The 14656-nt window shown below is 47.4% G+C and overlaps 1 protein-coding gene across 3 annotated transcripts in view; it reads right to left on the minus strand.

Moving 5' to 3' along the window:
• Positions 1 to 14656, minus strand: part of slc9a7 (solute carrier family 9 member 7) — a 34171-nt gene that overhangs the window by 17661 nt on the left and 1854 nt on the right. For all 3 annotated transcript variants that reach the window (XM_077014730.1, XM_077014729.1, XM_077014731.1), the window contains exons 2-12: positions 11500 to 11702; positions 11208 to 11285; positions 7716 to 7792; positions 6771 to 6883; positions 6274 to 6379; positions 5722 to 5863; positions 5425 to 5530; positions 5210 to 5298; positions 4193 to 4306; positions 3839 to 3950; positions 3128 to 3281 (exon numbers count right to left, since the gene is read on the minus strand). In XM_077014730.1, coding sequence (XP_076870845.1) covers positions 3128 to 3281; positions 3839 to 3950; positions 4193 to 4306; positions 5210 to 5298; positions 5425 to 5530; positions 5722 to 5863; positions 6274 to 6379; positions 6771 to 6883; positions 7716 to 7792; positions 11208 to 11285; positions 11500 to 11702 — 1294 coding nt within the window. The remainder of the gene's footprint in view (positions 1 to 3127; positions 3282 to 3838; positions 3951 to 4192; positions 4307 to 5209; positions 5299 to 5424; positions 5531 to 5721; positions 5864 to 6273; positions 6380 to 6770; positions 6884 to 7715; positions 7793 to 11207; positions 11286 to 11499; positions 11703 to 14656) is intronic.

Consider the following 14656-nt stretch of genomic DNA (forward strand, 5'->3'; position numbering starts at 1 on the left):
ATTTCATCATATTCCAATTGCTCATTTATTTACTTGCAGTGTAGTAGCCCAGAGTTGGGAGCGCACTACACTCACACCAAGGTCAGCCTGTGTGTATGCAGGCACGTGTGTGTGTGTGAGAGAGAGAGGGAGACGGCAAGCATGACCAGAGAGGAAGTGCGAGTGAGAAATGAACAGAACAAAAGCAGTTCTGCACGTGTGGCGTTCCACTCGGCCAGCGTGAAGCCGTCAAAGAGGCTGAGTGTGATGTGTAGGAATCAATAGCTCATTTGACCAGTAACTTATGAAAACGCTCCACGGAACAGCGGCGCTGGCTCGGGGCTCTGAGCTTTGATGCAGTGTGTGTGTCTGTGCCAAAGGCCACTACGGGTTTCCTGCGTCGCAACACAGCCGTCAGTCCTGTCGCCGTCACCAGATCCAGCCTGCAGTGCCTTTCTGAATGTTGCACTGATGCAGGAAGGTGATTATTCAAAGTGTTCATCAAAGTAGCAAAAAAATTAAATAAAAATCAGGGGAGGATCCCCAAAGCAAACGGTGTGAACAGAAACCTCTGCATTTCACACAAGTGTGCTAGTCAAAACAAAAACCCACTAGTAATGTCACTTCAGTCATATCACGCTAGATCCAACGTCAAACAAATCAACGTACAGGGAGGAAACCTGAGGATGTGAAGTAGCTGAGGTACGAGATGAGTATGACGCTAACTGACGTGCCCCACCCCCACACACGTTACATTAACACCATCGTGCTGGAGCGTAATCACACGTGACCAGAAGGGCCATGGGCACACATTAATGACCAACGTGTGTTCTGTGGTCTCTGGTCGTCCGCTACAGTGTGGAGAAGCGGTCAGCCTTGGTACGCAGCATTACTGCTGCAATGTTTTGTACACGATACTTTATGTAGTTGCTGTACTGTGATCATATTATCCCCAGCCTAATAACACTCCATGTGCATCATCTCACAGGCCTTTTCAGCTTGATTACACAATAATTAGAAAATCTGAACCTGATGGGTAAATCATCCATGAAATAAAAACTACAGCTACAGGGTAGATTGTGCACATACACACAAACATTGTAAATATGATGGAGGTGATGCTTCCAACATATTTTGACCAAGTCTGAAAGAGCCGCGGTGGTCACAAGCTGGATAGAAGCTGCTCCTCAAGACAGTGTCAGGAGCTTAAGCTCCATGTCAGAAGTGAGGTCAGAGGTGACTGGATGTCCTGTAGGTCACGGGGCTCCACTATATTGACGCTGCCCGCGTGTTCCCATGGTGACAGGGATGGCAGTAGCCCCTCCCCCCACCCAGCAGGAGTCCAGCATACACAGCAAAACAGTTCACAGGTTGTGTGTGGTGACTCACAGGAAGAGGAAATAACAGGGATGAGGAAAGGGAAATTTCAGATTGGGTGCATCAGTCAGGAAATTCAGCACCGGCTAAAAAAAAAAAAAAAAAGCATTAAAAAAAACCATATCCTAACCAGACTGGGCCAAATCCTTCACACCTGGCTTCTATGTAAACTGGAAACCATTTATAGCAGAGAGTTAACATTGACACTCAGGAAATGAGACATCTGGGATACTCCACTCCTGCCTCACAGTTGTTAAGCACACGCTGTATTTCAACAGAAGAATTCAGAGCCCGTTAAGGCTCAGACTCTGGGATGACTGCAGAGGGTTCTGTTCGAAGCTTTTTCGAAACAGTTTCCTTTGCCATGTCTGTTAGAGTTGCCCTCTAGCCAAATGTGCGTCTGAAACAGGGCTGGGAATTCGAGCTCTTCCCTCAGGAAACTCCCAAGTGACCCACCACAACGTTTTGTAAACAGCGTGTGGCAGGCCGGTGCAGCACTCGAACTCTGGAGGCCAGGAACAGTGGAGACACACAGGGCCAAAACACAGCCTAGACTCAGACGTGCCCACACTGCACACCATCCATGTTTTGAAGTCACTCCCACTCTGGCTTACATTGTAATCCGTTGGAAGAAAATGGCAGTTATGAAGCTGTACTTGAGCCTCATGAACTCAGTAAGGTTCAACAGGCAGCGCTGAGAGAGAGAGAGAGAGAGAGAGAGAGAGAGAGAGAGAGAGAGAGAGAGAGACAGAAAGACAGAGAGAGAGAGACAGAGAGAGACCGAGAGAGAGAGAGAGACCGAGAGAGAGAGAGAGAGAGAGAGAGAGGGAGACAGAGAGACAAAGAGACAGAGAGAGAGACCATGACCATTCTTGCAGAAATCCACATAATACCAAAGGGTTCAAAATCCCTTTTCTCACAGCTTTGAATTCTTAAAATTCCAAGGCATAAACAAAATTGTTTGGCACATGATCTACAGAACAATAATTGCCATGCACAGTCCAGAGAGGCTGCATGGAGCTGATGTGATAACCCCCCCCTAACGGCACTCAGGCGAGTGCCAGAGCTGCACGTATCCCCCTCCAGCGGGGAAGGCCAGGAGAACGGCCTGCCGTACCCCCAGGCCGGCGCTACAGTAATGCCAGCCTCATCACCCCCTTTCGTCTTTGCCAACAGGCGACACGCCAGCCTCGCCAAACCACACTGAAGCAGCGCGACTGCGTAGTTCCATCACACATGGCAACCCAGGAGGTTTATCCCCGCAAAGCGTCTGCCATCAGCGTTGCTACGCGCTAATCCTCTTTAGCCGGGTTCTCAGCGCACTCATGAACGTGTGCCTCTGCCAGGCGAGCAGACCTAAACCACTCTGAGTCTGCGTGCCACACGTGGACCCGGCGGGTCTTTAGTCCGTCCTCCTCGCTGCAGACCTCAGTAGGCGTTCTGAGGGGGGGAGAGGAGGAGCCTCTATAGTTGACCCAACACTATGGGGTTGAAGGGGGGAAAAAAAAAAAAAAAAAGAAAACAGCCGAAATTGCGTCAGAGCGCGTATTCATCACGAAAAAAAAGCCCACTCCACTAATGGCTGCCTTTACAACAAAGAGCCCTCCAACCCACTCAGGCTCGGCTCTCAGGCCATCGGTCACCATGGAGATCATACAAGAGAAATAAATTGCAAAAGGGTCACGCGATGCCATTCTGAGTTTCTGCACCCCCTGCTGGATCTGTGAGTAACTGCAGTATTAAGTAAAAAAAGAAGAGAGACCGTCCTGACCTGATGTGCAGCCACGAGAGCATGGGCGTAGTGCCTCCGCCAAACACCCATACAGTGAAGAAGACAATGAGGAGGGTGGTGGTGAACATCATCTGTCGGGCGTAGGTGGCCGTGTCGCGGATGGCCAGAGCGAACGCCATTGCCCCTCGCAGCCCTACGACAGCAGGAAACACCATGGAGCTTGAACAAGGACACATCAACACCGGGCACACACTCACACACACACACACACACACGACCAGCGGCAGACAGACATCGGAGCAGGACCATGGAGTGTAAGGCGCTGCTAGTCAGAACACGGCAGCGTAAATAGATCTATAGAGACTACACAGGTGTATGCCCGTTCATTGGTTTCAACATGCTCGTGTTTCTTTCAATATTCGAGTACCAACATGGGAGCTGCTCCAGATTGCGTCTGGCTAACAAAACAGGCCGTCATGTTAATGGATTATTATTTATTTTAGGTCAAGATCTGCTTCATCAGGGAGATTAATCTGAGAGAAACTGCACCACCAAAGCGGTTGTGGGTGTAGGGATGTGGGTGTAGCGATGTGGGTGTGTTTTGCTCAATACAACATACAGATGAACTGCAGTAGACTCCACAGTTTTGTTTTGATCGGTTCAGATCACGACAGCTACTGCATTTCCTCTTCCTAAATCAGTCTTTAGTCTAAAGCCATTGCGGGCCATTTCTGAGCGATAAGAAGATACCTGCAAACATCATCATGTGCTGGAAGTTTCCACCAATTTTGTGCCTGCGTCCCAGGTTCAGCAGGAAGGACAACGGGTAGATGTTGGAGGCTCGGCCAATGAAGATAGCGATCTATCAAGGTCCAGTTAAGGAAAGACACACACCCGAAGTCTTTCAAGGACGCAGGAAGATCCTTACAATGTAGAGGTTTGGCGATCACCCAAATGTACTTGTCTTTATCATATGGTCTAACAGGGAAGAAAACCTTCACAAATCTCTTAAATGTAGCCTTGGACTACACAGGTCATTACATCAATTTTTACATGCTGCAACGGGAGGGCAGTGTTCAAGAGACTGGTCACTGAGGAGGATACAAACGCTCCTACGATGAAGATGGGGCTGAAGACGTGGTTCTGGAAGGTGAAGAGCGCCAGACCCATGTAGGAGAAGATGAAGTTCTCCGCTAAAAAGTGCAACACTTCAAACAGCTGAAATCACCAGATGACAAAAGATAAAAAGACAGTTACCACATTTATTCCTACATAGGAACATGAACACACCCCCCCCCCCCCCACCCCCACCCCCCCCCCATGGAAGACGTCTGCTACTTCACCAGAGGCAGCTTTGGTAATTGGGTTATGAGTGTCCCCTGAGGCAGAAGAGCGACCCCAGGGTTCTGTAATTACTGCACCCACATCCAGCTCAGGCCAACATGCCACATGCTACTTCAGTGAACACGCTTTGATGCACACGCAGAGTTCCGCTTCCTAGCGGCCAGTGGCAGCTCCTCCCCTGGGAGGCGGCCTCGGGGAGCGGAGGATCTGGCTCTGGTTTACTGGTGATATTTTTTAAGGCCTTGCTCCTTCTCTGCACAAGTCTGAGGAAAGACTTCCATCTGGCCCTCACAGCGTCCCTCTCTACCACGCCGAGAACTCCAAGGAACAGTTCTGAGGGCATTAAAATAGCTCTTGTGCTGTAGAAGTGCGGTACTTCCTGAAGGGTCATCGAAGCGCTGATGTCGGAGCTGCTCAGTTACTTCTACAGCCCTCAGAGAACCTGTGTGGTTTATATTTTTTAATCTTTCACCCTGTGCTGAGGCCTACTCAAATTAAAGTTCCCAAAATGCAAATAAACACACAATAGAGTATGCCCTTGGCCTCTAATCTAAATAATGGAGAGAGAACTTTCCAGTTCCACTTGTGAAGATGAGGTTATTAAAACCAGCCTAATGCTGCCCCCTGTTGGCCATTACTGCCCATGCAGGGAAAATAATTGAACAAATCTCATTCAGAGCACAAGGCAGCACACTGACTGAGTCAGACTAAAGGCTCCGTGGTCCGTCTCCACTGTGAGAGGTGATGAAGAGGAGGAGGCCAGCAGAGAGGCACTACCTGTTTGGTGCGTTTGGTAGACTCTTCAGAAAGATTGTTATACGTGTAGTGGGCCTGCGTGATCCCACAGAACAGCACCGATACCACACCTGCAATTTCGAAGAACAGAACAAAACACGAGTACATTTCCAACACGTTCCTCAAGGTGTTCGAGAACAAATATTCAGTGAACGTGTTTGACTGAAGCGCACAAACCCACACGTGCGTGCACATACCTGTGAAGCCACACGCCTCCGCCAGGAGGAAGGTGCTCCAGGACATGAGGAAGAAGAGCGCCGTCTCCAGCAGAGGGAAACAGTGCAGCTTAGTGAACTTAGTGACGTGAGTACAGGGTTAAAGGTCAAACACACTTCAGTTCAGCATTTGCAGACACTAATTCAAAGGCACATGCGCTTCCTGGCAACACACACACACACACACACACACACACACACACACACAAGGTTGACCTCACTACTGTTAAGAAAAAATCTGCCACTTTACTATATAAAGTGGTAAAGTTGAAAGGATATGAGGGCAGTGACCACCCCAGTGACGGCACCCATAGCAAACGATCCACTGAAGATGCCCAGGAAAATGCCAACTGATTTAAAGAAGGCAGAGGCGTCAAAGGTGTGTGTGTTTACTCTACTGGGCTGGTAGGCAACAATAGACCTGAAAAGGACAAACAAGGCAGATTTACTCATTTAAAAGACTGTGGTGTTAAAAGACATGATGGTCATGATGGATGGGAAAATTGGACATGACATGAATAAATGCCTTCAAGACATTTTATTGACTAATGGCCAGTAGAGGGAAGCAGAGGTCAGTGGTCCAGGCCACTAGCAGGAGTGCTGCAGTGCCATCTGCTTTCTCTGCCAAACATTACAGTGTGGAATTTCTCCCACAAGCATGGGGAACTAGACCTGCACACTACACACACGGCAAAGGACACTCTTCCTGAGAGTGCATCTCTTATTGAATAGTGCAATGGTGTGTGTCCGTGTGTGTGTCCATGTGTGTGCGTGTGTGTAACTCAAGACATAAGGACATCCATACGTGTGAACAAGTGAAACAGAACTTACGATGAGAGGACAATGGCTACTGCATCATTCATCACACTCTCTCCAAACAGCAGCGCATAGAGGTCCACATCAGCATGGAGCTCGTTGAAGATAGCCAGCACAGTGACTACACACACACACACACACACACACACACACACACACACACACGTATGACTACACCACTATATCCAAGTTTGAAATTTAGATGATTAACAACCCCACTCAACTCAATTATCTCTGAAAGTTTTACACCCTAGACAGAAAAGACGTACTAAACATTAAATGACCCAGAATGCACTAGCAGTTAAGCTGGAACCCTGCTTCTCTGACATTAGAGGAAAGGAGACATGGAGAGAGAGAGAGAGAGAGAGAGAGAGAGAGAGAGAGAGAGAAAGAGAGAGAGAGAGAAAGAGAGAGAGAGAAAGAAAGAGAGAAAGAGAAAGAGAGAGAGAAAGAGAGAGAGAGAGAGAGAGAGAGAGAGAGAGAGAGAGAGAGAGAGAAAGAAAGAGAGCTACCTGGATCTGTGGCCGATATAATGGCTCCGAAAAAGAGGCAGTCTGTGTAGTAGAACTTGTCTGTGAGCTGGCCCACGGCCTGCATCAGCTTCACCACCCCGTACATCAGGTTCCTGAAACCACAGCCAGGCCAGACGCTCACAACCACAACCACGCGTCATCGCTAAACACAGCCGGGAGTTACGGAGACAGACGGGCCTGTGGAGGCTCCGGTGAGCCCGGCGTTCTGCCAGACGGGCACGTCCTCGCTGGGACTCATTAAGCAGGGACGGTCGTAAGGACGGCGTGCAGGGGAAGCCGCGGTTGTCGCCGCCATGCGCGGGGTCGTGGGGTGCGCTACCCAATGACGACGCAGCCATGCGCGGGGTCGCGGGGTGAGCTTACCCAATGACGACGCAGCCATGCGCGGGGTCGCGGGGCGCGCTACCCAATGACGACGCAGCCATGCGCGGGGTCGCGGGGCGCGCTACCCAATGACGACGCAGCCATGCGCGGGGTCGCGGGGCGCGCTACCCAATGACGACGCAGCCATGCACGGGGTCGCGGGGCGCGCTACCCAATGACGACGCAGCCATGCACGGGGTCGCGGGGCGCGCTACCCAATGACGACGCAGCCATGCGCAGGGTCGCGGGGCGCGCTACCCAATGACGACGCAGCCATGCGCGGGGTCGTGGGGCCCGCTACCCAATGACGACGAAGCCATGCGCGGGGTCGCGGGGCGCGCTACCCAATGACGACGCAGCCATGCGCGGGGTCGCGGGGCGCGCTACCCAATGACGACGAAGCCATGCACGGGGTCGTGGGGCGCGCTACCCAATGACGACGCAGCCATGCACGGGGTCGCGGGGTGAGCTTACCCAATGACGACGCAGCCATGCGCAGGGTCGTGGGGCGCGCTACCCAATGACGACGCAGCCATGCACGGGGTCGCGGGGTGAGCTTACCCAATGACGAAGCAGGAGATGGCCGTGCCAAGGAAAGCGTAGGTTATGATGGAGCCCAGGTTTCTGAAGAAGTGTCTCTGGAGGGGGGGGCACAAGGCAGAGGGAAGAGGAGAGAGAGATAATGAGACTTGTGTGTCACTGCTCTGATCCAAAGCGCCAAAATGACTTCACCGAGTCGACCCATACTCACAGCCAGAGAGACCCAGACACTGGACTGAGGGGACACTGAAACTAAATGCTTTACTGTGTTGTTTGGCTTGGCAGAAGAATCACGCTACAACACGATTGGCTACTCAATTCCCTTTATTTGGACTAAGCCACAGTGTGTCTGACCAGGTCATCATCAGCACCGGTACCTGCTGCTCTGACTAGATGGGGAAAGATGGTGGAGGTGTGCAAGATGGAGCCATGGGGACCAGGGACACCTGGTTTTTGATGGACATTTGAAAGCTACTGAACTTCAGATCATTTGCATCATTCTGAAACAGCACCCACTGGTCAGTACCCATAACACCACTGGGTACGTTTACTTCTTCAGGCTGTAATGTCTACCGACAAGACTTTACACTAAAGTGGGAAGGGTGTTTATTTATGTGAAGGAAGGCATCCAATGTAAGTAACGAGATATTTGTCCTTTGGATGTTTGAATTAGTATTACATTTTCCCCCAGAGACGTCAATTATTGTAATGATATTGTTTACTGACCATCAACTACAAATGTATTTACGATTATTAAATAATTTTACAGCAAGAAAGTCATCCTTTTGAGAGATTTTCACTTGAATTGGATGGATAGATTAAAAAGGAAAAGCTTCAATGATATTTCCAAAAGGTTCCAGTTGACACAAATGTTAAAGTCCAACCTTGTTGGTTTAACGTTTTTACAAATTAACCAGGCCATACTTATTATTTAGCCACAGGTTGGTCAGCTCATGATCTCAATGTAGAGGCTGGAAGGGACTAAATGTGTGTCAGACCAAAGAAAAAACAATGTTTACACAAATCAAATGTTCATTTACTTCCATTCTTCTTACATTATGCTTTCAAGCTTTTGTTTATGAAGAGACAAGTCTTTCGAACAGCCCTTAAAGACTTGAGTCTTAGAAATATGATAAAGTAAACATAGCACATTGCTTAAAATTATTAATAATGCAAAAGTTTAGAGTAAAATTGTATGGAAAAGTATTAACAAATGTATGGAAAAAGAACCATGTAACTATAAAAAGTGGCTCAAACCAAGTGGAATACTTCAAAGTTGTTTTGTTAGCAAACTCTATAGAAAAAAAAAAGACATAATTGGAAGACACATTTTAGAAGAAAAAAAAAATAGAAATCATTTCACTTCCACAGTAACTTGCATTATAAATAAGTCCATTCAGGAGAACATGTTCCCTAGCATGCTGAAGCTTGAAATAGTAACACCTGCTCACGTATCAGGTGAACAGACCAATTAGTATTCACCTGGCAGTGTCCAACGCTTTAGAGAAGCTAGTCTCTAGCCCCTGAGCAGTTATACCAGTATAATCTTCATTCTGAATAACTACATTTGGTGCAATGTGGAAAAAAACAATTCAACTCATATGTATGTTATAAACATGTTATTTCCTTAAAGTTATAAAGGCAAAACAGGATAAAGGTGGAGTGGTATCTTCAAAAGGATACATTTGCAAAATGGCTCAGGGATTCCAGCTTAACCCTGAATGTCATGAACATCACTGTGAATTTCAATAATAAACAGAAACCAGCCGGACATTTGTTATAGCCTATAGATGCAGAGGAGTCCAAGTACTTGGGGTATGTTCTGGATCCTACTTTTAGTTTCAAGAAACACATAAAAATACAGGTGACCAAATTAGTTTTAGTAATTTTAGAAGAAACTCGCAGTGGAAGCATCTAGGATATTCATAGCTACAGTGATTTCTTCTTGTTTCTCTTACTGAATGTCCTACTGGTTAGAAATTAAACTGATTTCATAGGTTTCATTGTATTTTGTTTTTGAAATTGGTGTATTGTATTTAATGCATTTTTTGTATGTAATGTATTAATGTAGTTTAGCTGAATTAAAGCATTTTTACACTCATTCCAGTATTGGCAACCAGGACATTTCTACAGAGTATCGTTCCTTACTTTCCAGGAACACAAGTTGATAGGAGGTACAACTGTAGGTGTGTGTGTGTGTGTGTGAGAATGTGTGTGTGTGTGTGTGTGTGTGTGTGTGTGTGTGCGCGAGCATTAGGGTGGGTGAGCGGATATTTGGGGAACATTAAGAATATCTAAGAGCTTCCCTGACCTCTGTTCTTTCCGAGGTGCCGGGGCTATATGGGAGCAGTCCTCACTGTGGACAGCGGAGCCCAGATGGAGGCTCCAGAGCAGTCAGAACCAGGTCCCAGAGCAGTCAGAACCAGGTCCCAGAGCAGTCAGAACCAGGTCCCAGTGGTGACTAAACCAGTACAGGATTGTGAGGGGAGTGCAAGACAGCGGCGACATTGTGGTTCTGTCTGCCCTACACTTTGGGTGCAGGCCTCTGCCACGTGCTCCGCTCACACACAGAGAAGCACTATCAGATTCACCATCAGCAAAAAGCTCAGTGACCTGTGGCAGTTCGAAGGAGGAAACCCCCCCCCCCCCCCATTTCCTCTACCCAGCTAGTGGTGAGACATTCATCCAACCTCCCCCCCTGCCTACTCAGCAGATTGCACAAGGCTGTGTGATCCCACAAGGAACCGCCACTACAGCCTTGAGTAACTGAACTGCACTGGGTGTCATGGTGCAAAGCAACAGCACATCTGTGAACACCACCACGATTTGGGCTCTGCTTTTGAACAGTGTCAGACACGAGATGTAGCTCGATGCTCCACCTAAACCCAAAACCTTCATGCAGCCTTATTGAGTGGAGCTACAACCTTGACAAAAAAACACCCCACTGAAGTTCGGTTTGTGTTGCAAAGTTCATGTACTTTCACCCAAACATTTTATTTCCACTTCTCACCAAGAGTGGTTCTTTCCACCTATACAATGTAGCATTAAAAAAAATTATATTGCACATGTGACTACCTACATATTAGAAGCCATGGAATCTCCCCATGTTTCTGAACTGGGTCATAAGGTTTAGGGGAGGGGAAGGAGACAAGTGCAGTATAACAGCAACGAGGCTCAAATAACACTCCAAGCTTTTAACTGCAATGCCATAATACCACTGGTCCATTATACAGTCTTTAGCGTCTGTTTACATAAGGGAAGTGAAAGACATCTGCGCTGAACTTCCCAAAAAGAACAACCAGCAGCCAATGAGCTTTCCTCACCAAACGCAGCCCAGCGCCGTCCTTAACCGACCAGCCGGGCATCCATGCGGAACAGAGAGAGGCGGCTGCCTTGTGCCACGATCATGTGTCAGTTTGGTAATGCAAACAGCGCGGTGGTGCAGACACCCAGCACCTGATCGCCGTGCCGTTACCGCGCTACGGTGGCCCCGCCCCCGTGACCCAAGCCTACCTTTTTAAGGCTGTATCCAGCATGGAAAATGATGGGCGGTAGCAAGATGTTGAAGAACACCTCTGGGTCAAAGGTGACCTGCAACAGCAAAAAGAGGATGGAAAGTTCATGGATCGAATCTATACCTGCAGTCAAGTACGAATTAGGCCCGTCAATAGAGACAATAAATAATTCAGCTAAAAATGACAACAGCAAAGATGCTGCAGTTTGTCCATTTAATTAGTTTAGAGGTTGGGTGTCTGGTGTGTGCGCTGGTGTGTGTGTGTGTGTGTGTGTGTGTGTGTGTGTGTACCTTGCGGAGCATGTCGTTCTGCTCCACATTATGAATCTCTCGGCTGTTGATCTCGCCCTTCAGGGTGTACTCGAAGAACTTGCCGCTGACGTTGAGCAGCAGCGTGCTGACCGGCCGATCCTGCAGGGTGCAGCTGGGGGGAGTCTTGTTGTGGTAGCTGGTGGAGGGGATGCCATAGCGCAGGATCACACCCACCAGGAGACCTGCAAACACACAGGGTGGGGGTGAGGAACCCCCCCAACACACGGGTGGGGTGAGGAACCCCCCCCACACACACACACACATCTACATACACTCCCCTTTTGGGATGATGGGAGTCAGTCAATTAACAAAAAGGTTCATACATGTGGCACAACATTCAGTTCACCTAATATTAAAATCAACAACCATACACTTCTATAAAAGTACAGTTACCATCAACCCAATGTTGCACAATATTTATTAAACCAAGATTAAAGTTCAAAGTGTATGAATCCAGACAAAGATCTAAACAGCCAAATCTGTTCAAAGTTGAGCTTTCTTAACTGTAATCATGAATATGGTAAGTTGAAATTCAGTAAATGTCTGAGAGGCCTCTACATTTTTTGAACAGATATTTCAAGTTAAGATTTTAAAATTTTGTAAGTTTTTTTCTTCATATTAGTATAAAGATATTAGTAGCATTATTATTTTTCTTTACAGAAAATGTCAGTTTTTTCACTGCATTGTTATTTCCAAAACAGTAATGAGTTTTTAATCTGCCTGTTCCTCTTTCTCTCTCGCCCTCACACATATGTGCATAGATACACACATACAAACACACCACCTATTCTCAGCCAGGGTGCTTCATGAGTGCATTTGCCTGCTGTGACAAATCTGTTGGAGAGCATCTCCATACTAATGAGCTTCTGCCATGTGGAGTGAGGAGAACCCAGCAGAGCTTCAGATTTCCATTCAGAGCACATACACATGTTCACAGACCTTCAAGACCACGAACACCTTCACCTAGAAGAAGAGAACTGCAAAACGTCGCTGAACACATGGCCAAAACACACCAAGCTCTTGGCATTAACGCTACAGTTAAGGAAAAGTACACGTACATCCCTTGTGATGATGAGACAGGGGAAGGAAGCAGTTGTTCATAGGGTTTCCAGCCTAACCCTAGGGTGAAGCAGCTCATATTCACATAAGCACCAGTCTACAGTCAAATGTACAACTGTATTAGGTGTGTGTGTGTGTGTGTGTGTGTGTGTGTGTGTGTGCACACGTGTACTACACGTCCCAAAACGCAGTCGGAGGCTGAATGCTGGTGGTGCCTACAGTGAACACTCCGTGACGTGCTGGGCTTAAATCAGCATGAGGGGAGCGTTACTAATTGGGTTAGCCCCAGGAGCACACCCAGAGCCAAGCAGGCAGGCGCTGACCTTGGACACAGTCTGCCCACTCTCCAGCTAATGCAGCTTAGCCCTCACGCTGGCCTCTCCGCATTAGGGAACACAGCCAGTGCACCAAGAGGTGCAGACCACAGAGGTGCAGACCACAGAGGTGCACAGACTTCCACAGGCTCTTTTCTGTCACGTGTCAGGCAGAGACAGTGGCACGAGACAGAGCAGAAAGTCCCTCCATAGCCCACAGGAGCGTCTGTGGTCAGGTAGGCGATCAAACGTCCCTGTGGAGGAAGTCCTTAATATATATATATATATATATATATATATATATATATATATATATATAACTTAAGCCCAATGCGGCCTGAGGTGAGACATACGAAGGCCTGAAACTAAGCAGAAGATCAAAACCGTACAGAGCAAAATGCACAATGAGTGGGTTCTGTGCTCATCAATCCCAAATGTGACTGGACAGGCATGTCTGTTCATCCAGATCCATTTATGTGTTTTGGAATGGGTCAAAGAAACGTAAATACTACTGTGATTATATACACTATGCGCATCAGACCTTAGAAGCGCAACACCACCAAACCAACAACAACTGTAACATGTGCATGGCCACCATCGACGTAAGGGATTTCTACCACGAGCCGTCACACGTTTGTGGTATAAACAAACTATTGCAGTGCAAAGATTACTTATTTTAGGATTTTTTATGGGACTGAATTTGCTGACATCACAATTACAGCAATAAACAATTCAGCAAAAACATGGGCGGCACGAAGTCAGATCTAAAGTTATCTGTAGAACAACGTCATCTGCCTGACTGAGCAGAACTTATCAGCAGAGCTTTCATTCACTCAGGGACTGGCATACTTTATAGAACTTCCATCTGTTTTTGTCTGCCGCAGTATTACAGTACATCACTAAACCTTTGGTCTGGAACTCTCCTTTCTCTACCTAGCCCTGCCTCCCCTGGTAGCAATTACGGAGATGAAATAACTAAACTAATAGCAATCATACTTGGTTACGAAACCAAACCTAGTGCAGCCTCCTCCTCGATTCACAGCACAGTGGGAGTGGCTAAAGTCAAAGCCCGCCCTCACGCCAAACCTACACAGTTGAGAATGAGGTTTATTAGAGCAGGAGTAGCAGTATTCATCACAATGCTCCAGTCTTCCCGAATGTGCCCGTGTCATTTACAGGAGCTTGGCAGAATCTGCCATGTCCCACACATCATGGAGTTTAGAACAACCCGTGAGCCACTGTCTCTGCTAGCGACCGGGAGACTGCAATGCTACCACACATAGCCTGCTTTATTAACAAGCTCCGAAGAAAGACTGGTTTGACAACAGGATGGCAGTCAGATCATCCCGAAGGGAATCCAAATCACAGCAACACACCTCACCGGTTCACCTGGCTGTCGACAACTGCTACGCTGCTATGCTGCCACATCCTTTAAATGATCATCCATGCTGAAATAGTGAATTATCTGTGAGAAAATTGCCAAATGTGAATCATTTTCATTATGCAAAAATAATATTTATCATTAAAGATCTTCAGAGTGATTTCAATATAATTAGCATGAAACTTCATGTTTCAAAATGTGCAGCTGTGTGTGTGTGTGTGTGTGTGTGTGTGTGTGTGTGAGAGAGAGAGAGAGTAAAGAAACCCTTATAATACAAGGGAAGGTTAAGATTTATTTCTTGAGTCAGCAAAGTATGTCTTCCCCCTTTTAGGTAAATAATGGTGCAGTGGTAGTGTCAGCCAATGCTGGCATCGTAATCAAA

Source organism: Brachyhypopomus gauderio, chromosome 8 (assembly GCF_052324685.1).
Source record: "Brachyhypopomus gauderio isolate BG-103 chromosome 8, BGAUD_0.2, whole genome shotgun sequence".
NCBI lineage: Eukaryota > Metazoa > Chordata > Actinopteri > Gymnotiformes > Hypopomidae > Brachyhypopomus > Brachyhypopomus gauderio.